A 26,242-nucleotide genomic window follows, 5' to 3' on the forward strand; every position below is an offset into this window, starting at 1 on the left:
TCAACATTTCTGTGAGATTCTTAAAGGCCCATTGGATTAACACAGCAGGTTTCCCTGCAGTCCCATTCAGTTTGAATGGGACTGCAGGGACCCCCGCTTTGTTAATCCGATGGGCCAGTAAGAATCTCACAGAAATGTTGAGGCAATGTTGCAGCAAGGTTAAGGCATTTACTGTGAGACTGCCCCAGAATCTCCCAGAATTTCCCAGGTAAGTGTTCTAATACTGGTGGCTGCATCTATATGAGCACTTGTAGCAGCTGTTCCAAGGAGCATACCAGTGTGAGAAGAGTGAGCAGGTGGTCTCTTTAGAGTCAGAAATAGCTGATCTGAATAGGTAACTTGCAATATTGAGGGACATTGCCAATCTTGAAAGGTGTTTAGAGCTCACTGAGCAGGCTCTTGATTCGACATGTGGTGCAGATGGTGGCGCTGTTAACGAGGAGCAGGTAGGTAGCTTGGTTGCTGTTAGTGAGGAGCAGGTAGGTAGCTGGGTAACCGTTAGAACGGGAAGCAGGGGCAATAGGGAGAGGCAGGTCGTTTCTGAGGTGACACATCCCAATAGATTTGCCATATTGAGTGAAGATATTGGGAGCATCAGGGCAGAAATGGTAAGGCTGGGGGAGACTAATTCCTCTAGCAGCCAGGGGAATAGTTCCTCCAGAACAGTGGGGACTCAGGATGCTCAGATACCAAGAAAGATTGTGGTGGTAGGGGACGACATTATTAGAAAGGTAGATAGGGCAATCTGTTGCCATGACCACATGAACTGAACAGTTTGTTGAATCCCGGATGCTCGGGTTCGGCACATTGCGGATCGGGTAGACAGATTGTTGGGGGGACTGGGATTGACCCGGCGGTCTTGGTGCATGTTGGCACCAATGACAAAGTTAGAGAAGATGGAGGGTCCTAAAAAATGATTTCAGGGATCTAGGCCAAAAGCTTAAGGCAAGGACCTCCAAGGTAGTATTTTCTGACATACAAGTGCCATGCGCTACTGCAGGGAGACAGTCAGAGATTAGGGAGGTTAATGCATGGCTAAGAAAGTGGGGTAGGAAGGAGGGTTTTGGGTTTTCAGAGCACTGGGACTCCTTTCCTGAGAGGTGCCATCTATATTCTAGGGATGGATTGCACCTCAATGAAGAGGGATCTTCTGTGCTAGGGGGGAGAATGTTAAAAAGGTTGGAGGAGATTTTAAACTAGGATGGATTGGGGAGGGAAATGAAACAGAAAATGAGGAGAGGAGGATACATTGGGTTATGGAGGTAGAATGGGGGCAAGTGCGAGTTTTGACAAGCAGTGAGACACCCATAGTAAATACAGATAATACTAGAAAACTTCTAAAGACTAAACCAAGTGGGCACAGAAAGGCAGGACCAGATAAGATAATAATACAGCAACAAAAACTTACCGTACCAAGTAAAAAGACCCCTTTTGAACTAACACTCATATAATTTGGGTTATTGTAAATATTACAACGTAACCTTTAATGGTTATATATCTAAAATAAAGCGAGACAAAAACAAATATGACGCAATAAACAATGAACATCTAGTCACGTATATGGTTTAGCATTTATTTTCCATCTTGTGGTGTTCATGAATACACCAAGCTAACCACTTAACTACTTGCAACAGACTTATACGTCTCGCTGATATGACACCCGAACATTAATTAGAGGTGTCTAATATACAGTTGTGTGAAAAAGAAAGTACACTCACTTTGAATTCTACGGTTTTACATATCAGGGCATAATAACAATCATCTGTTCCTTAGCAGGTCTGAAAATTAGGTAAATACAACCTCAGATGAACAACAACACATGACATATTACACTGTGTCATATTAAAACCAGGATTTTTTTCCCTGACGAAGTCGGCAAGCACCGACGAAACGCATAGAACTGTGACGTCATCGCGCAAGCACGTAGTGTGCTGCTAACAAAGGGACTCCTGTATGCTGAGATTGCCTCTGGCACCTCATGTTGATCAGCTGCAAGAGGTGAGACCGTTACCATCTCCCACTGTGCCTGCTCTCACTGTGACTATGTCTGCGGTCGTTTCTGCTGTGTGTGAGCGTTCCAGCAGCAGGTCTAAAAGCAACTGGCTTTCAGTGGGTATACATAAAGGTCTCCCCCATCCATCTCAGCTGATCTCTACCAGGAGTCTGTGTGTAAAGATACCTTAACGTGAATTTTACTCTTTATGTGTTGTAAGTGTGTATTATCTACCTTACATTTATTTAAATACATTTTATTTCATCTGCATCATAAGATAATGCACTAGGGGAGTGCGCTTTTTTTCTTTATATATAATATATATATATACTGTTACTGCAATAGATGCCCCTGCGTCCCATTGACATGCCCCCGCGTCCCATTGACACGCCCCCGCGTCACATTGACACGCCCCCCCACGTCACATTGACACGCTCGCAAATTTCCTCTAGCAGGACAAGATTTGTCTCCTGCTTACATGCACGTGACGTCAGTGCGCATGAGCGCCAGCGTGCCCGCCCCGCGCTTCCCTTCATCCTGGACGCAGCCTTACTGTTATATTAGTGTGTATACACTTACTGTAGTCCCATAGACTTAAATGTGACACCAATCCCAAAATGGCCACCTCAACTTTCCTCCGATCTCCCGATCCGGCAGAGCCTCGGATCACTGGCGCAACAGCGGAGCAATGCAGAGCAGCTCCCCCTCACCCACGCAAGGAAGGGGAACCCCACTACACCTGTAAAAAGGGATTATTATGTTTCATCTATACTGCCGTGGAGACCGCGCAACTGGAACCCCCTTTTTTCCTTACAAGGACCGGACGCCAGTATATGGAACTAAATACTAGGGCCTTTCTGGCTAAATGGCACAGTCCTGTTTGGTACAGTTTGTGTGGCCTATTCTAACAATATGCTAAAAATAAGCTGTTTTGTGCTCCACCTTTTGAGGCTGAATAAAAGCCTATTATATTCAGACCACTCATGTGTCGTTTCATTTTCACTGCAAAACCCTTCAATCACATCCCTCTCTCCCCTACTTGTTTCTACCCTCCCCATACTTTTCTCCCCCTCCCATGCTTTTCCCCCAACCCCACACTTCCCCCCTCTCCATACATCCCCTCCCATATTTCCTCCCTCCCCATACTGTCTCCCCCCTCCCCTTACTGTCTCCCCCCTCCCTTTACTGTCTCCCCCCTCCCCATACTGTCTCCCCCCTACCCATACTGTCTCCCCCCTCCCCATACTGTCTCCCCCCTCCCCATACTGTCTCCCCCCTCCCCATACTGTCTCCACCCTCCTCATACTTTCTCCCCCCTCCCCATGCTTCACACCCCCCCCATACTTTCTTTGCCTTCCTATACTTCCCCCTCCTCATACGTTCTCCCCACTCTGCATATGTGTCAATCGATCTTGTCTAATACAAACTACAACTCCCATGATCCCCTGCGTGTGAGCATGCGCAGTAGAACATAGGGCTGTGACCCGGATGTAGTAGGCAGCGATGGGAGGAAATGAGTTCTGCACACAGACAGTCCTGTGAGAAATGCAGAGGATCTGTGAGTGATGCAGCAATGAGAAGTCACTTACTGTGCTGCCCTGTCTGTAACAGGGGGATCTATTCCTGCACTGGCCTCACCCGGTGGGAGGAGATTACTGCCAGTACAGAGCACTTCCATAGCTCACTGTGCTTATTGCTGGGACCCATCCCAATCAGGATTCCCCTATAACTTACATTCAGCTATCTGTGTGAGGTACACCTCTCTGCCCTGTCCTGTAGGAGGTTAAGTTACAGCTCAGACATCATCTGAACATCTCCCCAGCACCCAGACCTGCACCCACAGAGGAGAACCACAGGTCCAACATCTCCCCAGCACCCAGACCTGCACCCACAGAGGAGAACCACAGGTCCAACATCTCCCCAGCACCCAGACCTGCACCCACAGAGGAGAACCACAGGTCCCAGCTTCTATACCCAGCACCCAGACCTGCACCCACAGAGGAGAACCACAGGTCCCAGCTTCTATACCCAGCACCCAGACCTGCACCCACAGAGGAGAACTGCAGGTCCCAGCTTCTATACCCAGCACCCAGACCTGCACCCACACCGGAGAACCACAGGTCCAACATCTACACAGCACCCAGACCTGCACCCACACCGGAGAACCACAGGTCCAACATCTACCCAGCACCCAGACCTGCACCCACAGAGGAGAACCACAGGTCCCAGCTTCTATACCCATCCTGCACCCACAGAGGAGAACCACAGGTCCCAGCTTATATACCCAGCACCCAGACCTGCACCCACAGAGGAGAACCACAGGTCCCAGCTTATATACCTATCCTGCACCCACAGAGGAGAACCACAGGTCCCAGCTTATATACCCAGCACCCAGACCTGCACCCACACAGGAGAACCGCAGGTCCAACATCTCCCCAGCACCCACAGAGGAGAACCACAGGCCCAGCTGGTATCCAGAGGAGAACTGCAGGTTCAACAGCGTCAATGAGTTGTGAGTCACAGGGATCTGTCCCTGATTTTAATATTTAAATAGATTTAAACAATATTGTTGAGGAAGAAACGGCAAGATTTAGTAACCATGTTTATATGAGGGGTGTAAGAAGGAGGAGACGAATGTAACCCCTAGACAGATACTTGTGAGATTGGAAGGATATTGGTATAAATGACTGCGATAGAGAAGGGAGTACGAGTAGCTCAGTCTTGGTCGTATTAAGCTCGATGTAACAAAGGGCACCCAGGCAGAGATTAAGCACACTGAGATTTCTGACTGGACTGCAGGTGTAATCCTAAAGCGTTAATAAGGTCGCCCAGTGAGAGCGTATATAGAGAGAAGGGGACCTGAACCAGAGCCGTGAGGTTCACCAACAAAGAGATCCAAGGGTGTTATTCTTGGGAATAGGTCAGGTAATAGCTGCTTACAGAGCGAGGAAAAGTTCCAGAGCAAAGAGATGAGTTAAGTACAGGGGTGCGCAAAGTTTTGGCGCTGCCACCGCTTTTCCTGTGCTCGCGCCCCCTTGCCTTTCTAGAGCGTCAATTGACACTAGGGGTCATGTGAAGTGACGTCATGTCACCCCGCAGCGTCATTTGACGCTGCGTCACCTCAGCAACGTGTCTTCTGAGCCAAGGTAGGATAGAGTACAGAGTCCTCGTGCTGTCCCCGGCATTTAATATAATGTATGCACCGTGCCCCCCAAAAAAATCTTGCGCACCCCTGAGTTGAGATATCAGGCTTAAGGACAAGGGAGGGAATTGGGTCATGGCTGCATGTGGTTGAGGAGCAGAGAATGTAGGAGACTTCTTTCTCTGTAACTGGAAAAAATGAGTCACGGGGAGAGGCAAGGGATTTGGAAGGAGAGGTGAGAGGGGCCGAGGATTTCTTTGTCACTGGAGACCAGGGCTAACACACCAGGGATCAATTCACCAAAGTTAATCAAAGTGAATGTATTGGAAAATAAGATCCACAACTGTCAATACAGAAACACACACTCCCAACTGGGGTAACTGGGGAATTCCCTGCAGGTCTAGGTCAGGGACCTCCGTGAGGAGATTTCCCCCGCTCTTCTCCCACACACTATCCCACAGGGACTGGATTGGACCTGGAACCGGCACAGCAATCTCTTCAGGTTCAGTTCAGCAACCTCTGCTCTCTAGATTGACTGACAGGGGGCCTCCCTCCCTCCCGACCTTTTTATACCCCACGGCATAGCAAAGATACATCTAGGGGGGGTCAAGGCCAGCTGCCTGCAATAGTACTTAGCCCCTGATTGGTAGGTTTAACTGCAACATTAAAAGAGTAACAGTTACATGGAGAGGTCACAGATAACCAGCAACATTCCCAGCTGAACACAGAATGAACCCCCGGTTGGTCCCTGCAGTGCTGGAATCGGACTACATAATACATGGATATCTATAACATAATACCGATGTATTATTGACAGGTAGGGGTAATGGCGGGCTTAACCGTTATTAAAAGCAGTCACATCTACACCTACCGTCTCAGATAGCTTCCGCCTTACCCTTGAAATAATCCGCAATGTATTGCGGTGTAATGGAAGAACAAAGCATGATGTAGAAGAGATGAGTTTTAAGTTAGCTTCTGAAGATAGTTACGGAGGGACCAGATTGGATGTGGTGGGGGAGCTTCTTCCAGTGGAGGGGAGTGAGTATGGAAAAAGATCGGAATCGAGAGGGGGCTTGAGGGGAGTGAGGGTTGTAGCAGGGAGCAAAGAGAATGGGAAGGGGTGTAGCGAGAGATGAGTGCTGCAAGATAAGGGGGTGGAGGCAAAACCAAGGAGAGAGTTGTAGACAAGGGTGAGGAATTTGAAGAGGGTACGTTGTTTGATTGGTATACAGTGGAGATGGGTGGCGTGGGCAGAGCAGGGAAGATTGAGAAGTGTACAAGTTGCAGGAGTAGAAGGGGAGACCGAGTTGAAGGGAATTACTGTAGTCGAGGCGTTAAAGATGAGTGAGTAGATGAAAAGTTTGGGCAAGGAGAGGGAAATGAGTGGACACATTTTTCTTATGTTGTATAGGTGGTAGTGACAGGTGGTAGTGATGGAGGTGATGTGTTGGGCGAAGGGCAGGGAAGAGTCAAAGTTGACTCCTATGTTGGGGTAGAAAGGGAGGGGTGATGGGGATTGGGGTGGATGTGAGGGAGGAGGAAAGTAGTGAACTTCAGCCTTAACTGGGTTAATTATTTTATATTTTATTTATAATTTGTAGGAAGTGGGAGCTTGGTTAATTTGTAGGAAGTGGGAGGACATTCAGGTGGAAAAGGCAGGTAGAAATATGGGTGGAAAGTTTGGGTGAGAATAGTGGGAAGGAGAAGTAGATTTGGATGTCGTCTGCGAAAAAATGGATATCCATGGGAGGAGTTGGGGGTAGTGTAGAGGGAAGTGGAGAGAACCAAGAATGGAGCCTTCAGGCACGCCCACTTCGAGGCTATTGTCACCACATCCCAGGTCTTGCAAGCCCTGCATTTCACACCTAACTAGCCCCTCTATTTCCCCCCTCTTCTCATGTATTTCTCTCCCCTCCGTCTCATTCACCCCCTCTCTTACACCCCCACTCTCCTATCAAACCCCCCCATCAATTACACCACTCTCACTCAATTCCCCCTCCTCGCCCATTCCCTCCCCCCAACCTGGCCCTTCACACAATTCCCTCCCCCAAAATACATTAAAAAAAAACACCCCCCAAATACATACAAAAACACCCCCCCCCCTTAAATGCATACAACCCCCCTCCAAATACATACAAACCACCCTCCCCCACTTACCAAATACATACAAACTTACCTACTTTGGATATCGTCTCTGGCCTCTGGCCGTGCTTGGCTGTTGGTCCTCTCATTGCCGGCGGGCCCCGGTTCTCCCCAGCTGTGGGCCTCCTTCACTAACACTTTCCCACTCTGAACCTCTGACGCTGGCACACGCCGGGCATCTCTCTCATGCCTCTGCCCGCTGGAAGCTGGGACCAGCTTGCTTTCGGCACGTGCCGACGTTAGAAGCTCAGCGTTGGACAGCGGTATGAAACGATACCCAGGGTACGGAAGTTTGTAAGTATTGGGGGGTTGGAGTTTTGTTTTGCATATAGTGAGGGGTGATTGTTTCTTTTTGGAGTGTTTTTTTTTGTATGTATTTGGGGGGCGGTTGTATGTATTTGGGGTGTTGGTAGGCGGTTTTTGTATGTATTTGGGGGGCGGTTGTATTTATTTGGGGTGTTGGTAGGCGGTTTTTGTATGTATTTGGGGGGCGGTTGTATGTATTTGGGGTGTTGGTAGGCGGTTTTTGTATGTATTTGGGGGGCGGTTGTATGTATTTGGGGTGTTGGTAGGCGGTTTTTGTATGTATTTGGGGGGCGGTTGTATGTATTTGGGGTGTTGGTAGGCGGTTTTTGTATGTATTTTTGGGGGTGGAGAGGCTGTGTATGTATTTGGGGGGGTAGAACGGTGGTTTATGTATCTGGGGGATGGTGGGGTGCTGTATGTATTTGAGGAGCGGGGGGCAGTGTATTTATTTGGGGAATGGGATCTTTTGTATGTATTTGGGGGATGGGGGGTTGTATGTATTTGGGGTTTGAGGGGGCGGTTGTATGTATGTTTGGGGTGTTTTTTTTTTTTTTAGTTTTTTTTGTATTTATTTGGTGCTTGGGGGGGCTGGCAGCAAATAGATATGATTGCAATTGAGTTAGGGATGTGACAGAGACACGGCTCTGTATGGTGCAGTGAAATGCAGTATGTGTGCTTTCCAGCATGCAGGCAGTTAAACTCCTCTGGAGAGGCAAGCTGCAAGTGCAGCTAATTAAGAGACAGAACTCCTGAATAAGCAGGGGTTTAAAAGGCAGCCAGGCTGCTGCCAGAGAGACATTTTCCCAACCAAGGAGGATCCTGGTTGCTTTGGTTCCCTAGGCCTGCAGGAAGCCGGTTCTGCTAGGACCCATACCAAGACAGAGTATTGCACGGTGGGCGAACAAGCTGCTGGACGCAGCCCTGGTACCCAAGGAACCGGCGTTCCAATCCTGCTGAGGGAGCCATGCTGGGAAGGCGCAGAGGAACTACCTGGAGCCTCTCGGAGGGATTCCCCAGTACCTGTAAAATAAGGACTTTATATTTTCATCCCACTGTGAAGCCGTCGTGCCACAGGGGTTAATATTAACTCATTGAAAGTACCTTGCGGAGGAGGAAGGTGAGTTAGCTATTGTAGTCGTGTGTATTAATCCTGGTTGTATATCTACGTCACATGCTCACAAGTGTGCTGTACGTGACAGATGGTATATTGGGACGGGTTGAGGGGAGATATTGTTTATTTGAGGGACCTTTGCGAAGGTGAAAAATGGGTCAGCTAGAGAACTGTATATTAACCCTTGTCAAGTGCTCAGAGGAGTGCCATAAGGGGTTATAGGTTTTTTTATATAACATTTTTAACAATTATAGTTTCCTGTTCATGTATAAATCTTTTTTTAAGTGAAACTTCTTTAGTAGCACCTATTCTGATGGGGCAAAACTGGAGAGATGGAGCCGAAAATGAAACAGAAGTGACGTGATGTCCCGGCTCCCCCTCCCCCCCCCCCCCCCCACGCCTGCTGTGACATGTGGCGGCGATAGCCGCCGGCGCCGCTCCTAACGGCCGCCGCTCCTCGCACACACCAGCTGCCATGGGTATACCAAGATGGCAGGCGCAGAGCTTCCGGTGCTGTGGGTGTACTAAGATGGCGGCCCGCAAGTCCTCCGGCTGTGAGAGGAGGAGCCGCTGCTCAGCCTCTCTCCTCCCTCTTCTCTACCTCCGCTTCCCCTTCCCTGTGTCCCGCTGACTGAGCACCGCCGGGGCCAGAGGAGGAGAGGAGCCCCGGGATCATGAAGGGTAACCGAGAAGATATCGCTAACGGCCGCTGCGCTGTCAGCATATGCCGCGCATGCGCGCACAGACACGTTATCGTGCCCTCTCGCCTCTCACGGCTCCTGCTCCGGTAACGCGGGAAGCGGGGGGTTTGAGCGCGCCGCTTCCCACGCAGCACTGCCGGAGGGGGGGGGGCTCTTAAGCACGGTATCTGCCCCTCACATACGCCGGGCCCGGTGCGGCCGCGTCTCCCTGGGGGTGGGGAGGGGGGGGGAGGAGAGACTCAGACACAGCCGCCGCAGCAGCTCCGCCTGGGGTGGGGGGAGTCAGGAGAGAGGGGGCAGGACACAGAAAGAGAGACACACATACACTGACAGACACACACATACACACACACAGACTGACACACATACACACACACACACACTGACTGACATACATACACACACACACACACACACTGACTGACACACATACACACACACACACACACTGACTGACACACACACACACACACACACTGACTGACACACATACACACTGACACACTGACACACATACACACTGACTGACACACACACACACTGACTGACACACATACACACACACACACTGACTGACACACATACACACACACACACTGACTGACACACATACACACTGACACACATACACACTGACTGACACAAATACACACTGACTGACACACACACACACTGACTGACACACACACACTGACTGACACACATACACACACACACTGACACACTGACACACATACACACTGACTGACACACACACACACACTGACTGACACACATACACACAATGACACACATACACACACACACACACACACACACACACTAACTGACACACATACACACACACACTGACTGACACACATACACACACACTGACTGACACTCATACACACTGACTGACACACGTACACACATACACACACACACACTGACTCACATACACACACACTGACACACTGACTGACACACATACACATACACACACACACTGACACACTGACACACATACACACACACTAACTGACACATACACACACACTAACTAACACACATACACACACACACACTGACTGATACGCACGCACGCACACTGACTGACACACATACGCACGCACACTGACTGACACACATACACACACACTGACCGACACAGAGACACATTCACACAACACAGAGAGAGAGAGAGACATACACTGACTGACTCACACACACACACTGACTGACACCCACTCACACACATGCACACACTGACTGACACACATGCACACACTGACTGACACACATGCACACACTGACTGACACACATGCACACACTGACTGACACACATGCACACACTGACTGACACACATGCACACACTGACTGACACACATGCACACACTGACTGACACACATGCACACACTGACTGACACACATGCACACACTGACTGACACACATGCACACACTGACTGACACACATGCACACACTGACTGACACACATGCACACACTGACTGACACACATGCACACACTGACTGACACACATGCACACACTGACTGACACACATGCACACACTGACTGACACACATGCACACACTGACTGACACACATGCACACACTGACTGACACACATGCACACACTGACTGACACACATGCACACACTGACAGGCACAGATTGACACACACACACACACACACACACACTGACTGATACGCACGCACACTGACTGACACACACACATGCACTGACTGACACACACGCATGCACTGACTGACACACATGCACGCCCTGACTGACACACATGCACGCCCTGACTGACACACATGCACGCGCTGACTGACACACATGCACGCCCTGACTGACACACATGCACGCCCTGACTGACACACATGCACGCACTGACTGACACACATGCACGCACTGACTGACACACATGCACGCACTGACTGACACATGCACGCACTGACTGACACACATGCACGCACTGACTGACACACATGCACGCACTGACTGACACACATGCACGCACTGACTGACACACATGCACACACTGACACGTGTGCCGAGCACGCGCGTTATAAGTCAATTTCTGTGACAAAAGTCAAAGAAGTTTCACTTACTATGCGCGTGCACAGCACACACAGCTTTTTTTAATGTTTTATTGACTTAGATTTAGACTTAGAAGAATAAGGCGGTGTTGAGAACACGTTTTCAGTGAAAAGTAATGTAATCATTCCACATTAACCAATAAATCAGGGGTACCCTCCTTCTGTCTGAACCCAAAAATCAGAGGGAAGAATCTCTGCACACGTTAGACGTCCGAGTGTTAAAGGCCCATATCTCCAGAACAGAATCCTTTATAAAATCCCGAAATTTGTTTCTCCTCTTTTCAGAGCGACAATAAGGAAAACCAGTTTCCAAGACAGCCATAGCCAGATGGATAAGTAACCTCATTATAAGGCTTATGAAGCATCAGGAAACACACCTCCAAGTTTCTTAAGGGCTCACTCTACTAGAGCAATCACATCTTCCTGGGCTATGAAACCACAAGTATCCGCAGAGCACGTCTGGAAACAAGCGGCTTGGTCTTCCCTTTATACTTTCTCATAGCACTAACAATTAAATGTAGTCGCATCAGTAGAAGCTGCCTTTGGAAGAAAATTCATAAAGCAATGTCACTATAATTTGCCCAAATCAATAATTTCTGAGGGAGAACGGCTTTCAGACTTTCCCTTATGTATTGCGCTGACACAGAGAGAAAACGGACATTTTATTCACAGATAAATAATTTTTCCTGATCCCTCCATAGCAGCGAATGCCTAATTCCCGCCTCTATCTTTTGTTATGAGCAGACTTTGCAGAACATTTATTTTGTCTTGTTAATAATTAGCCTGGAGATCTTTGGGTGCACATGTGTATATAGTACAGCTCGGCTAGAGGTACAACTCACCTGAATCAGGCACAGGAGGGGCTTATAAGGGTGTGAGCAGGTCAGAAGTCTGTGTCCCACCTACAGATGGGCAGAGCCTATTCCCTCATGTTATGTGCTGACATTGAGAGACCAGGAGAAAATAAATAATCGGTGAGTAAAATGTCAGTGTTTCCCCAGGCACTCCTTTATATAAGTTATATCCAGTTACAATGGGCAGTGCTTACTTCTCCAAAGGGGCTTCCCTGTGTGACTCGTATACTCCTAGAATATGAAGGTAAATGAGGAGGACACAACGGACTTGCGGCCAATTTTATTAATGCAAAGAGAACCAACGTTTTGGCTGGACACAGCAGCCTTTATCAAAAGTTCTGGGGAATTGCAGGATGTTCCTGCCTGGTACAAAGGTGCTGAATGTGAGAAAGTGGAGGTGACTGAGGAAGGAAAGAATGAGGGTGTGAGGGATCAACCCCCCTATTTAATAAGGTGGGAAGTGGGGACAGGTGAGGGGAAGTTACTGCACTGTTTCCTCTGCATTACCCAATTCTCACCGTATGAAATAGGAAAGGGAGACTGTGTCAGTATGGAGCAGAACTGCTGGACCTGAGAGAGAATCGGGAGCATTTTTCAAAGTCTCTCTGAAGTATCTGCTTTTTATTCATACTATAGAACTGTACAGTATGTGACTATGTTACACTATGTTACACTGAGAGGACATCGCTGGTCTTGTGGCTGTTGTTTTCTGACTCTTTTTATACGGTTTGTTTTACTAGATCAGGGGGGTGCAAACTTTTTTCCCTGCCGACGGTCTCCTCACTCCCGCGCGCCCTCACCCCCACTTACCTCCACTCCGGCATCATGACGCCACGTTGCCATAACAACGTGACGTCAAATGACCGATGCCGCGTTGCCATGTCGACACGGGAAGGAAGCCGCCGGAGCCAAGGTAAGTAAAGGTTTACAGAGGCCCTGCAGCTCACCCGGCACTTAATTTAAGTGCCTACGGGAAGCGCGCGGGGCCTCTGTAAACCCCGCGCCCCCCGCAGGCAGTCTCGAGCCCCCCTTGGGGGTCGCGCCCCCCAGTTTGCACACCACTGTACTAGATGGTTATGTTGTGACACAATCCTGAACCATTGATGTATTTTGCAGTGTTTGAAATTAAGTTCCTGTTTGAGGATAGGCCATATTTGTTTGTTTTTTTGGTGCCCCTGTCTTCTTCGACTCCTTTGGGGGTAATAATCTTAGGTTTCAACGATCATACTAAATGCTGTATATTTGTCCAATAAAACAGATCATTCCAATTCTGTTTTCTTTCTTAGACAGACACAGCTGCCATACAATAAATATAGATACAAGGAACCTCCAGAGCATCACTGCCCACTGCCAGCACCTCCAGAGCAGCACTTCCCACTGCCAGCACCTCCAGAGCAGCACTGCCAGCACCTCCAGAGCAACACTTCCCACTACCAGCACCTCTAGAGCAGCAGTGCCCACTGCCAGCACCTCTAGAGCAGCACTGCCCACTGCCAGCACCTCTACAGTAGCACTGCCCACAGCCAGCACCTCCAGAGCAGCACTGCTCACTGCCAGCACCTCCAGAGCAGCACTGCCCACTGCCAGCATCTCCAGAGCAGCACTGCTCACTGCCAGCACCTCCAGAGCAGCACTGCTCACTGCCAGCACCTCCAGAGCAGCACTGCTCACTGCCAGCATCTCCAGAGCAGCACTGCTCACTGCCAGCATCTCCAGAGCAGCACTGCTCACTGCCAGCACCTCCAGAGCAGCACTGCTCACTGCCAGCACCTCCAGAGCAGCACTGCCAGCACCTCCAGAGCAGCACTGCCCACTGCCAGCACCTCCAGAGCAGCATTGCTCACTGCCAGCACCTCCAGAGCAGCACTGCCCACTGCCAGCACCTTCAGAGCAGCACTGCCCCCTGCCAGCACCTCCAGAGCAGCACTGCCCACTGCCAGCACCTCCAGAGCAGCACTGCCCACTACCAGCATGGATCCACGCTTGTTAAGTGAGTAGAGGAGATATTTTGGTTTCTTTGAAACCTGCAAGGAGGGAATATCTGATTATTTTGCAGTTATGCGAATCAAACACCCAAACTAATCTTGTTTTCTTATAGAACCATCAGCAGGTAAGAAGATAATATATCTTCAACTCTGTTATTTTCTGCCAGAAGGGCCAGTAATACATTTCTTTACAAGAGATATTATTATATTATACCAATATCAGAGGAGGTGATATCACAAGAAACTCCCCCACTCCCAGCTTTACATGATGGATTATCCTTTTCTTATTGCCAGGTTTCCCCGTGGTTGTGTTGGAGACGTTAGAGGTAAAGTCGGGGAACGAAGAGACAGACACTGAGGTACATCTGACCACAAAGAGGGAAACTGTTCAATTTCCTGTCTCTGGTGAGTACCTTTTCCCCTTTATCTGCACAAAGGGATGTTATCTTGTTACAAGGAGCATGGTCACATTTAGTGAAGATTCGTGGTTAATTGCCTCTCCTAGGAAGTCCCCAGGCCTGCTGAGGTTTCTGGAACAAGCCACATGCAGCAGAGGGTATGAGATTGTCATGGTAGAGCAGAACTTTTAACACCAAAATATCCGGATCCTTTGAGCAAAGCAAGAGATAAAATAATTTGTGATTTATTTACAGAATGAACACATGCAGCCTGGTTTACAATTACAATGAAAATACATTTACTGGAGTGGGGTAAAACGAAATATGAAATGTTGCAAAACAAAGTCTCTATAAGCAATTTCACAGGAACGGGAGTTGCTCATGAAAAGAGCCTGAAACAGTCCTCGGTCAGCAGCGCAACTTGCCACTGCTGTTTACACCCATGGAGCTGCTTCTTTTGTGATGAAACTTTAAAATCTTGAAACTTAGATGTTTCTTGCATGAATCCTTAGATTGTAGGAAATTCTTACAGCATGATGAATCTGTTACAGCATGATGACTCTCATTCCTGATGGGCTGCACAGGTTCTTATAGGGTTAACATTCCTATGCCTCACTAGTACAGCCTATCTTCTCCGTGGGAATATTTCCTTCCCCCTACCACTGAGTTGCCAATACTTTGCAAACCTGGCAGAGGGGCTTCTCATTCTGCTCTAGGCATGTGCGAACTTTGCAACTTGGCCACTTAGCATATGAGACCCTGCCCCTCTTACCTGGTGCCGGGCAGGGTGACAGCTGGCCAGGTGGCTTATAGAAGTTTTTTATTCTTTCTTTTACCCCTCCTTGCTAACAAAGGGTTTAACACCTCCATATCCTGGATTGCCTTTGAAGCTTAAAGGGCCGAGTAGCCCCTGTTTTTCCCATGCGAATGGATTTTTAACCATACCGAATGACTTCCTCTGAACATTACTTTAATAAAAATATAAACCTTGGGGACTTTTAAAACCATTTTCTTTTCCACTTATAAAGAGACCGTTGCCATATGATACACTTGAACTTAAAAACATATAACTCTCGCCACCTTATACCCGGCGGGAGATACACTGAACCTCCCCCCCCCCCTTGGTTCAGGGGTTCTTGGGCATATACCGGGGACCTCTTGAATGTAATTCAATTCCCTGCCCTGTCTTACTGTTCTTGGTCTGTACTGAAGCAGGGAGATTTGGCGGTGAGCTGCAAACTGCTTTCTAGGGAGGATTTTATCCGGTGGTTTGTGTTCCTCATGTCCTCAGGAATCTGGGGGATTCCCGAGTACATGTTTCGGGGGAACACGCAAAACTGGCCCCCTTCTACCCAAACACACCCTGACAACATGTTACCGTAAAATCACCCCTGAAACACACGCCCTGCACATCCCCGCAGGCTGGCACTCATGGAACAGTAAAATCACACATACATCTTTATTACACATGCAGTTACATACCACGATTGGGTTGAAGAGTTGACACTCACAATTCCCCAATAAGGCTCCCGGGCACCCAGCCGGGCCAAATACCTTTTATTAATGGCCTGGATACCCCCTCACCGTCACAGAGATCTAGCCTTTCCTAGGTGCAGGGCGATCACTTGCAAGGGTTTACCCTGAACGGAAGCTTGTTCCGGACGTCTTGGACCGAAATCCCGCAGAAAATCCTGACCGGGAACTTGTCCTGAATCTCCTGGAACCGATTTCGGCACTAAATTCTGACCACGACCGCTACAATGATTTGTAGAACTTGGCCGCAATAGACGGGACTTAGTCTCTGCGGGGCAGGCTTTTCTACCCCTGGGGGGTGTGCCCCCCCACTTTGCGCACCGCTGCTCTAGAGGATGAATATGCAATCACTACAGCCTGGACTGTACCTTGCGCCTGGAGGTTGAATGGGGCATAATCAATCTAGAAAAAAGTCTCTAATTTTTCCATTTAACCCTTTTACTCTTTGACCATCTTCTTATTTTCTCTCTCTCACTTCTCCAATTCTCCACCTCCTTCAACCCCTCCTATCTGCAATGACCTGCGCTTTATTAATCTACCGGCTCTTGATTCCACTTTTTGCTCCTCCCTCTCCTCCAGATTCTGACAACCTGGTGATCTACACATTTGCCCTATCCTCCTCTCTTGATCTGTATGCCTTATTTTCTTTGCTGTTCTCGTCCTAACACCACACCATGCCCCACACGCTTTCTCAGTTCCTGCACTCGCTTCTCTGAATGCCTCTGGAGGAGATCTCATACTTTAGCTGACTTCCTTCACTACAAATGTATCCTATCCTCTTTCAACTCTGCCCTCTCTCCCAGGCTAAATAAACCTATGTTTCTTTACTAATCAACACTTGCATGTCTAACCCACACCACCTATTAAGACCACTATCTGTTACCTTTTTTTCCCCCTTCCATTTCACCTCAGTCATCAAAAAACTATTTCAAGACATAAAATAAAAAACACAGCACTAGAAATAATTGATGTCTAGAAAGCCTTCGATATACATTGGGAACATATTTTCTATACATTGGAGAAATGTGGCTTTCATGGAAATTTTAGCAAAGTGCTGAAGGGTATATTTTATAATCCAAGAGAACAAATTATAGCTGCAGGCTGCTTATCTGAAAATGTTCCCCTTTTTAGGGGAACAAGACAGGGAAGCCCCCTATCCCCCTTGTTATTCAACTTAGCAATAGAACTACTTGCTCATTATCTAAGACTTATGGAACATTTTGAGGGAATCAAAATAGGGAACACAGAACTAAAAATATCAATGTTCACAGGTGATATTCTTCATTTCGTAACCTAACCTGATAAATCAATACCCAAAATACTAGAAACAGTAACAAAGTTCGTTAGTTTTGCTGGATTCAAAATTAATGTAACTAAAACAGAATGAATATACATATTAAAACCTGAATTCCCTAACAGAATAAATAAGATACCACTCAAAATTACAAGTGTAGCCTAGTGCCCCTGGCTATGGGTTTCACGGCCCTGGCACATAAGTCCTGGCAAGTGCAGGCAGTGTTAGGGTTAAATCCTTCCTCATGAGCCAGCATGAGAGTCCCACAGCACACTACTAATTTTGTTTAATTGTAGCCATGACCAGATGCAGGCTAATGGCAGTTGGAAGCATCATGCCTGGGGGATGGTTAAAGGTGTCAGCACCGTGGGGTGATGTCTGGTCTGACCTTATACCTGTGCAGTTTTGAGGTAGGGTCATTAACCCCTCCCCAGGTATATAATGTGCTTCCTTCCCAAATGACAGCAGAGTGATTTCAGCATGTAGCCTGCTCCCTAGTGAATGAGGCGGTTCTGCCTTACCCCATCAAGGGGTAAGAGGGTGGCGACTAGCCCCAAGGGCCTCAAGCCTTTGGGGGGCCTAGTCAGGGACAAAGCAAGCAAGATGCGAGGGAATGTGATCATCAGAAGGGTGAAATAGAGTACCTCTCTAGCGTGGGAGATGGAAGCTGCTGGCCTGCCAATAAATGGTACACATTTCCATGTCTCCTGGCTGTCTTACTGGGAAAGGGGTTCCTGTGGGGTTACTCTTTGCCCCTGGCAGATCCCCATAGGATGGAGGCACTGCACTAGCTGAACAAGAAGCCTGTCCCTTGCCAATCCTCATACCACCGTGGAGACGCAGACTTCCTGATACACAACAGGTGAGCAAGCACCACACCAAGACACACCCATAGCATATGAATCTCCCCTAAGGGGGGAGGGGGGGATGGAAGGGTGTTACACAAGCAATTCAATCAGATACCTGGGGATAATGTTAATGATCTGACAAAATAACATCAAACCCATAGTAAAAAAAATATTAGAAGAACTGAGGTCTTGGATGGCGTTACCCTTATCCTTTTTTGGCAGAGGTTGCCTTTTCAAAACGATTTCATTTGCCAGATTACTCTACCCAATGCAGACACTACCATTATTGATAAGACATAATGGTATAAAAAAAACTTCAGAAAGAAATGGGTAAATTGCTTTGGAATTGTAGAAAAAGCAGAATAGCACTGAAAAATGTACAAATGATTAAAGAGATGGGAGGAATAAATATTCATAATAAGATTACAATTTTGCTTGTTTACTAAAATATGTTGGGGATTGGATCATGGATAAAGATTGTTACTTCTCACCAGAGCTAGAATTGCTATTTACTGTACCAAACAATTCTCACAAAGATCTGACACATCAAGAGTGGAGTGAAACACCCACAGAACTTAAAACAAATGTTCTCATACGAGACACTATCGTAACCTGGAGGGTAGTGAGGAAAACAATATGGACTGTCCTATTCTGCATCAAGATGCTTACCAATACAGGGTATCTAGAGATTCCAATAAAGAACTTGGGTGGTACTAAGGACCAAAATACAGGCACAAAAAAGATTGTTTGTAAAAAGATGCTCTCATGCAGCGAACCTTGAGCGTATACTCATAAGATAATGGATAGGTACTTGGTGTAGCATACTAGTTCTGTAACCTAACACTTAATGAAAGTGAAGGTAATGTATAAAGACAGTCCAGAAACCGTAGCATGTGAAATCACCCATAACATACCCATAGTCCAATGATAAACTGGGAAAACATGAAGCACACCATCACACTGGTATGTTGCAAAGTCCACATTTATGTCCCTGGTTCCAGAGGTTCTCAGTGTGCCTCCATTGTGGTAGATCAAGGATAAAGAGGAAGAGATAACAAAGCACTACTGATGGAAATCCATGGTTAAAAAAAATTAGGAGGAATACGTAATCCATAAAAATTGAATTATTTAATGGTTTTATGAAAAGAATAGCAATGGTGTCACCCTACCAACGCGTTTCACACCTCAGCGCTTTGTCAAGGTATACATATCACTAATTTAGAAATTTATTTATAGGTAAATGTTATCAATAAGCCAATCACATTAAATACCTGTGATCCGCATCACCTGCAACGTCATTGTGAGGCATGCGTGCCCCCGGGCCCCGCACACAGCCTCCGTGCACGCTCAGACGGGTAACAGTCAGACAACGCCCAAAGGACGGGAGGATGGCTTGGCGCAAGAGAGCGCGCATACGCTGCCCCATGCGCGTGTTGACATGCGTGCAGAGGGATCTTGATTTAAAAAAAATAACTATACATAAAGATTACAAAAAAACCACAAACTGACAAAGTCTACTTGGTAAAAAAGACAAACCAACAATGTTTAGTACTGTAAATATGACAAGAATAAGTGCACATATGTATAATAAACACCCAGACCTAAACATACACAGACTGCAGAATAATGCTTTCTTTAAAAAGTATCTTATAAAGAAAAATAATCTTTATAAAAGTTAAAGAGATCACACACATGCTCTTTTAACAAGAGAAAAAAAATTGCTATTATAAAATTAATAGTTGGAATAAATGATTGAATATACATTGTTTTTTTTAATATTATATTTAATGTGTATAAAACCAGTTCATTATTCCCATGTGCTAAAGAACATGTGTGTGAGTAAGTAAATGTACCTTGAAAACACTATCACAAATCTACTAATCTCCATCGAGGAACGTTCCATTCCTAATAAAAGAAATGGCATAACTCAAAAATATATTAATTTTTAATTATGATTATACTGGTAAAATATCAATTCAGTAATATGGCAAATTTCAAAAGCGATTTCAGCCCAAAATATATACTTACAGTATCTAGGGCAAAGAACACATCTCCATTCGGACCATAATATAAACTAGTTTGTGCATAAACAGAAGGAAAAAAGCTGCGCCTTACAGGAACATATAAACTATGTATGTCTATGTAAAAATATATCTATTGTATAACCTAATGATCTAAACAATAATGTGTAGGTATACAGACCTATAACCATAAGATAGGCCCATTACAAACATAAAACATATACACATGGAAAAAAAGCAATTGAAAGGATAAACCAGTCCTCAGATAGTTCCGATGATGAATATGGGTGCTGGTATGTAGGGTCTCCGGCAGCTCTCAATGTGGATCTACCACGTCCACAGGATATCTAAAAAGGAAAAGAGAGGAGAGAGCGCACGCCCATAGCGTATAAAAGTATATTTAATGAAGGGGAGGGGGGAGGGAGGGGTAAAAAAAGCACTTACAAGAAGTACAATAAAATCAAGCATATGTGATAATAATCACCACCATCCGGTCTAACTGCAAGCTCTTGGGGCAGTCCCAGGCTCCGTTGGTGAAGGAGCAGCGTCTCAGCAGATTCCAGGACTGATGTAGGTCATCCGGTCAAAATGCAGACTTTGGGGGCATTCCCAGGCTCCGTTGGCAAATGAGCAGCGTACCAGCAGTGTCCCAGGGCTGGTGTGCTGTAAATAGTCCCAGACAAAAGTTCTGTATGGATAGTGCCTGCAGCACTAGCGCTAGGATCAATCCACTCCTGCGCTGGATGTAGACTTGAATGTCAGTGCGTCTGACGTCACGACGCTCCCTGACGCGTTTCGTCAGTCTCGGCTAACTTTTTCAAAGGGATAACGTGAGGGGGGGAGGTCCGGTTTTATATACACACTCCAATAAAGGTAATTGTTGAAAAAACGCCCCTACTCAGCTGTAATCATTATCCGTGCTACCAACACTATAGAATACATAATTACATTTAATGCAGATAATTACCCTGAAAGAATTTGGAGGAGATGATAAATTTAACATATACATACAATACAATGTCTATCATATTGCTAAATATACATTTACAATTAACACACAGTTAAACATATATTTGATATAAAATAGTTATCAGTAACCAATTATAAAACAACAATATAAAACAGCATCGTTCTCTAGGGTTCAAACCAAAATTGAAAATACTAGTCTTGTATGTGGATCAAACCCCATCAATATTAACTATGGGATACATTGCAATAACTCAGCATTGTGAAATGATGATACATATCTAGATCCCACCTGTAGATAGAGGGATGATCACACATAAGCCAGTTTGGAGTATAATACTTAGATATTGATGATAAAAAAAGAGATCATATGACATTATAAACTTATTAATATATGTGCAACCAAAATATAACAAGTATTAAATATTGCACCCTGATGAGTGCCTAAATCAAATATCAATTCTTATGATCCCATATGGTTGGACCAAGGACAAAATGAATTTAAATATAAATATAATAAAAAAAAATATGGATGAAAAATTAAAAAATGAAATATAAAAATAAAAATAAAAATAAATTTTTTGAATTTAAATGTTCATACAAATGAAAGCCTAAACTCAAAAGGAGACTATGTAACTGGAGTCTATATGCCACAAACAAAGCTGGGGCCCGGAAGGTAAATCTATAAATATGTGCTACAGTGTGATATAGTGAACCAAGTGTTGTGTATGTAAATAAGTTATGTGTACTATAAACTATATACTATATACCTATTTGTATTTATTCTATGTGGTGACTACCAGGCCCTAGTTGGCCATGTTTAAGTGAATATCTAATGAATAAATTCATTATATATATTTAAGAGTACTATTATGGTGTTGTGCTATGTATATAAGGGTAGATTCCTCATACCATCTATTAGACCCAGTGTCCCTATTTTAAAGTATCTATTTTATAAATCAACAATAGTGTGTAATGAATGGATATCCATAATTTAGACGGAAGGGAGGAGGGTGGGAACTGGGAAGGGAAGGTACAAAATAGGGGGGGAGAGGGAGGGAAAGGGGGGGGGGGGAAAGGGGGAGGGGAGAAGGGGGAGGGAAAGGAATGGGATGGGAATGGGGGGACCTCTGGAGGAGATCCAAACAAGGGATGGAGTGGAGAAGCAGAGGAGGAGAATAGGAAGAGGCATCCGAGGATAGACTAAACTAAAGTACTAACGTCTAAACATTCGTTTAGTCCCCCAGGGCTGAGAGTGCCCAATTGGTGAATCCAATAGGATTCCCGCCTGCAGAGCGTCTTGAACCGGTCGCCTCCCAGAACACAGGAAGAAATGGTCTCTATTCCCATAATTTGCATGGTCTTGGGATTCTGTTGATGGAATAATTTAAAGTGTCGAGGGACACTGTGATTATTCAGACCCTTAATGACATTTCTCCTATGTTCTAGGAAGCGAGTTCCCAGAGTCCTGGTGGTTCGTCCAACATATTTCAGACTACAACCGCACTGTATAAGATACACAACATAAGTGCTAAGACAGGTGATAGAGCTACTGATGTCATACGTGGTACCCCTTGTTGGAGAACAAACTTGAGTTTGATTCAAAAGATGCCTGCACGTAATGCATCGACTGCGGCCACAGGGATGGTTACCCAATGGTCCCTTCTGTTTAACAGTATCACAAATAGAGGAAGATTTAAGCCTAGTGGGAGCTAGTATGCTTTTTATACTCCTTGCTTTCCTATATGTAACAGTAGCTCTATCCGGCAGGATAGGTCCTAGATGAGGATCACACTTTAGAATGGACCAATGATCATTTAAAATCCTATTGATAAATTTGGATGACTGGTTGTAGGTGGTAATAAATCTTACAGTCGGCCTCTCTATCTCTGAATGTATTATTGGGGTGTCATAACCTGAACGTTTTCCTCTCTGTTGTTTATTCTGTTTGTCTTTAGATTTTTCAAGTAAAGTCGATCTAGCAATGGAACTCACCTTGCTGAGAGAGTCGGACACCACGACGGGATCATATCCTTTGGAAAGAAATTTCTTCCCAAGTGTGACTGACTGGTTTTCAAAGTCAACATCCCTTGTGCAGTTCCTACGAATTCTGTGGAACTGCCCCAAGGGAATATTGTTGAGCCAGTGTTTATGATGGTTGCTGGACGCATGGACGTAGCTATTCACAGACACAGACTTGAAATGTGTGGTGGTAATGATATTCAGGTCTGTGTCTATGCTCAGGGCCAGATCCAGAAAGACAGTGGACAAGTTGTTGATATCAAAAGTGAATTTGAGTCCAAACGAGTTGTCGCTGAAAGAGCTCAAAATATCGTGTAGGACTGACTCCTCTCCATCCCAAATTATAATGATATCATCTATGAAACGGCCATAGTATACGAGACCCGCTCCAAGCGAGATGTTTTGCCAGACATGGGATTCCTCCCAGTGCCCCATAAAGAGGTTGGCATAACTGGGAGCGAATCTCGTACCCATGGCCGTTCCACAGATTTGTAAATGAAAATCATTTTCAAATAAAAAATAATTGTGCGTAAGAATGAAGTGAATACTTTGTAAAATAAATCGCCTATGTTTTTCTGGGAATAGTGAATCCTTGTCCAACCAATATTTGATTGCCTCTAACCCCTTGGTGTGTTCAATGCAGGTGTATAGTGATGATACATCACATGTAGCCCATAGATAGGTGGATTTCCACCTAATATTGGAAATGGAGTCGATGACATGGAGCGTATCCTTAACATGGGACCTAAGTGCAGTAACATAGGGGTGGAGAAAGTAATCTACATATTGGGATAGGGTCGATGTCATCGACTCCACGCCCGATACTATGGGTCTACCAGGGGGATTGGACAAGGATTTGTGCACTTTGGGAAGGTGATAAAAAATGGGAGTGCGTGGATGTGAACAAAACAAAAATTTAAATTCCACTTTTGAAATAATACCATCACCCAGTGCAGATGTGAGGAGCTCCTTCAGCAACAGCTGGTAGGTGTCAACTGGATCGGATTCCAACAAGGTATAGGAGGCCGAGTCACCCAGGAGTCTGCGTGCCTCTGTGAGATAAGCAGATAAGTCCTGGATGACTATGCCCCCCCCCTTGTCGGCCTGTCTAATAACTATATCATGATTGATTTTAAGCCCGCCCAATGCGCCCAGTTCACCTTTTGTTAAATTGGGATTGAATTTGATGGATTTGGCACACATGGACTCAAAGTCACGTAAAACCAGGCTGTAGAACGTATCCACAAATCCGCCCTTGGACTGGTATGGGAAGAAGACTGATTTTGGTCTAAAAGGTGAGTGCAAAATATTGCAATCCTCATCTAAATCTCCCTCCACATACCTGGTCGGATTGGTGGACCGCTCAAAGTTGTCAAGAGATACCTGTGATCCCGAAGGTGAATCCGACTCCCTCAGCAATGAAGTGAGTGCATCAATGCATTGTTCTTCCTGTGTATTAAAGACAATTCTTGGGTCAGTACATTTGATATTCTTCTCCTGAATTTTATAGTGTCTATTTAATGTAATTTTCCTCACAAAACTGTTGAGATCAATAAACAATTGAAATAAATTAGGGCCTGTATTGGGGGCAAAAGATAAACCCCGCTCTAATAAGGACTTTTCACATTCAGTCAATACAGTGGATGAAAGATTGAAAATATTACTGCACTCTAATGGTGTAACTATTCCTCCTCTGTTTTTCTTCTTCCTCTGGACAGCTCTGCCTGCCCTAACTCCTCTGCTCCTCTTTTCCCTTGGCCCGAAGGCCTGTTTGGGGCCTCGCGGTCCCAAAGGGGATAGTGCTTGTCTGGATCTCTCCCCTTCAGTCCCCCCTCCCGCCTCGGTGTTCCGTCTAAAAAATGGGCAGATCTATGGTGGGTGCTGCAGGCACTATCCATACAGAACTTTTGTCTGGGACTATTTACAGCACACCAGCCCTGGGACACTGCTGGTACGCTGCTCATTTGCCAACGGAGCCTGGGAATGCCCCCAAAGTCTGCATTTTGACCGGATGACCTACATCAGTCCTGGAATCTGCTGAGACGCTGCTCCTTCACCAACGGAGCCTGGGACTGCCCCAAGAGCTTGCAGTTAGACCGGATGGTGGTGATTATTATCACATATGCTTGATTTTATTGTACTTCTTGTAAGTGCGTTTTTTACCCCTCCCTCCCCCCTCCCCTTCATTAAATATACTTTTATACGCTATGGGCGTGCGCTCTCTCCTCTCTTTTCCTAGTTTGTGCATAAGTTCAAATAGACATCCCATTTTTTTTAAACACCTTTGGTCAGAGGAGTGCAAAAAGAAAAAAGAATAAGATGAATTAAAAGAATTCCCTCTCATGCAAGTGGGGCGGTGTGCGCGTGCGCGTGCTCTCGCGCCGAGCCATTATCCCATACTGTGGGCGTTCTCTGCCTGGTATCCCTCTGAGCGAACACTGAGTAGCTACTGCGCAAGCGCAAGCTCTCCGTACAGAGGCTCGCTTGTGCATTGGGTGGGAGGGTCTATGGGCGGAGGCTTTGTGCGGGTCTCGAGGGCGGATCACAGGTATGTGTCAAGGGTTGATCAACGGCTGGAGTGGATCCCAGTGGCAGGAACAGCAGGGAGCGTGGTCGGGGTCACAAACAGGTCGGCGGCAGGCAGCAGATAGCGTGGTCGAGGTCACAAGCAGAGGTCGGTGGCAGGCAGCAGCTAGCGTGGTTAGGGTCACGAGCAGACGTCGGCAACGAGGAAACAGGAACAAGACAATAGCAGCAAACACAGGAACCTAGCACAAGCTGGAGGAAACAGTATAAACAGGTACTGACAGACAGGAAGGGGAAGTTTATATAGGC

At 46.2% G+C, this 26,242-nt stretch overlaps 1 protein-coding gene across 5 annotated transcripts in view; it reads left to right on the forward strand.

The window, feature by feature from the left end:
- Positions 1-3,482: 3,482 nt before the first annotated feature.
- Positions 3,483-26,242, forward strand: part of LOC142488019 (uncharacterized) — a 28,612-nt gene continuing 5,852 nt past the window's right edge. The window contains exons 1-4 of one of the 5 annotated variants that reach the window (XM_075588353.1): positions 3,483-4,505; positions 8,424-8,700; positions 13,627-14,330; positions 14,620-14,730. In XM_075588353.1, the coding sequence (XP_075444468.1) occupies positions 14,312-14,330; positions 14,620-14,730 (130 nt within the window). In that variant the 5' untranslated portion in view covers positions 3,483-4,505; positions 8,424-8,700; positions 13,627-14,311. Of the gene's footprint in view, positions 4,506-8,423; positions 8,701-13,626; positions 14,331-14,619; positions 14,731-18,278; positions 18,413-26,242 lie in introns of those variants that run through there. The other 4 variants (XM_075588352.1, XM_075588354.1, XM_075588357.1 and 1 more) reach the window with 4 other exon arrangements.

This window comes from Ascaphus truei, chromosome 2 (genome assembly GCF_040206685.1).
Source record: "Ascaphus truei isolate aAscTru1 chromosome 2, aAscTru1.hap1, whole genome shotgun sequence".
Lineage (NCBI taxonomy): Eukaryota > Metazoa > Chordata > Amphibia > Anura > Ascaphidae > Ascaphus > Ascaphus truei.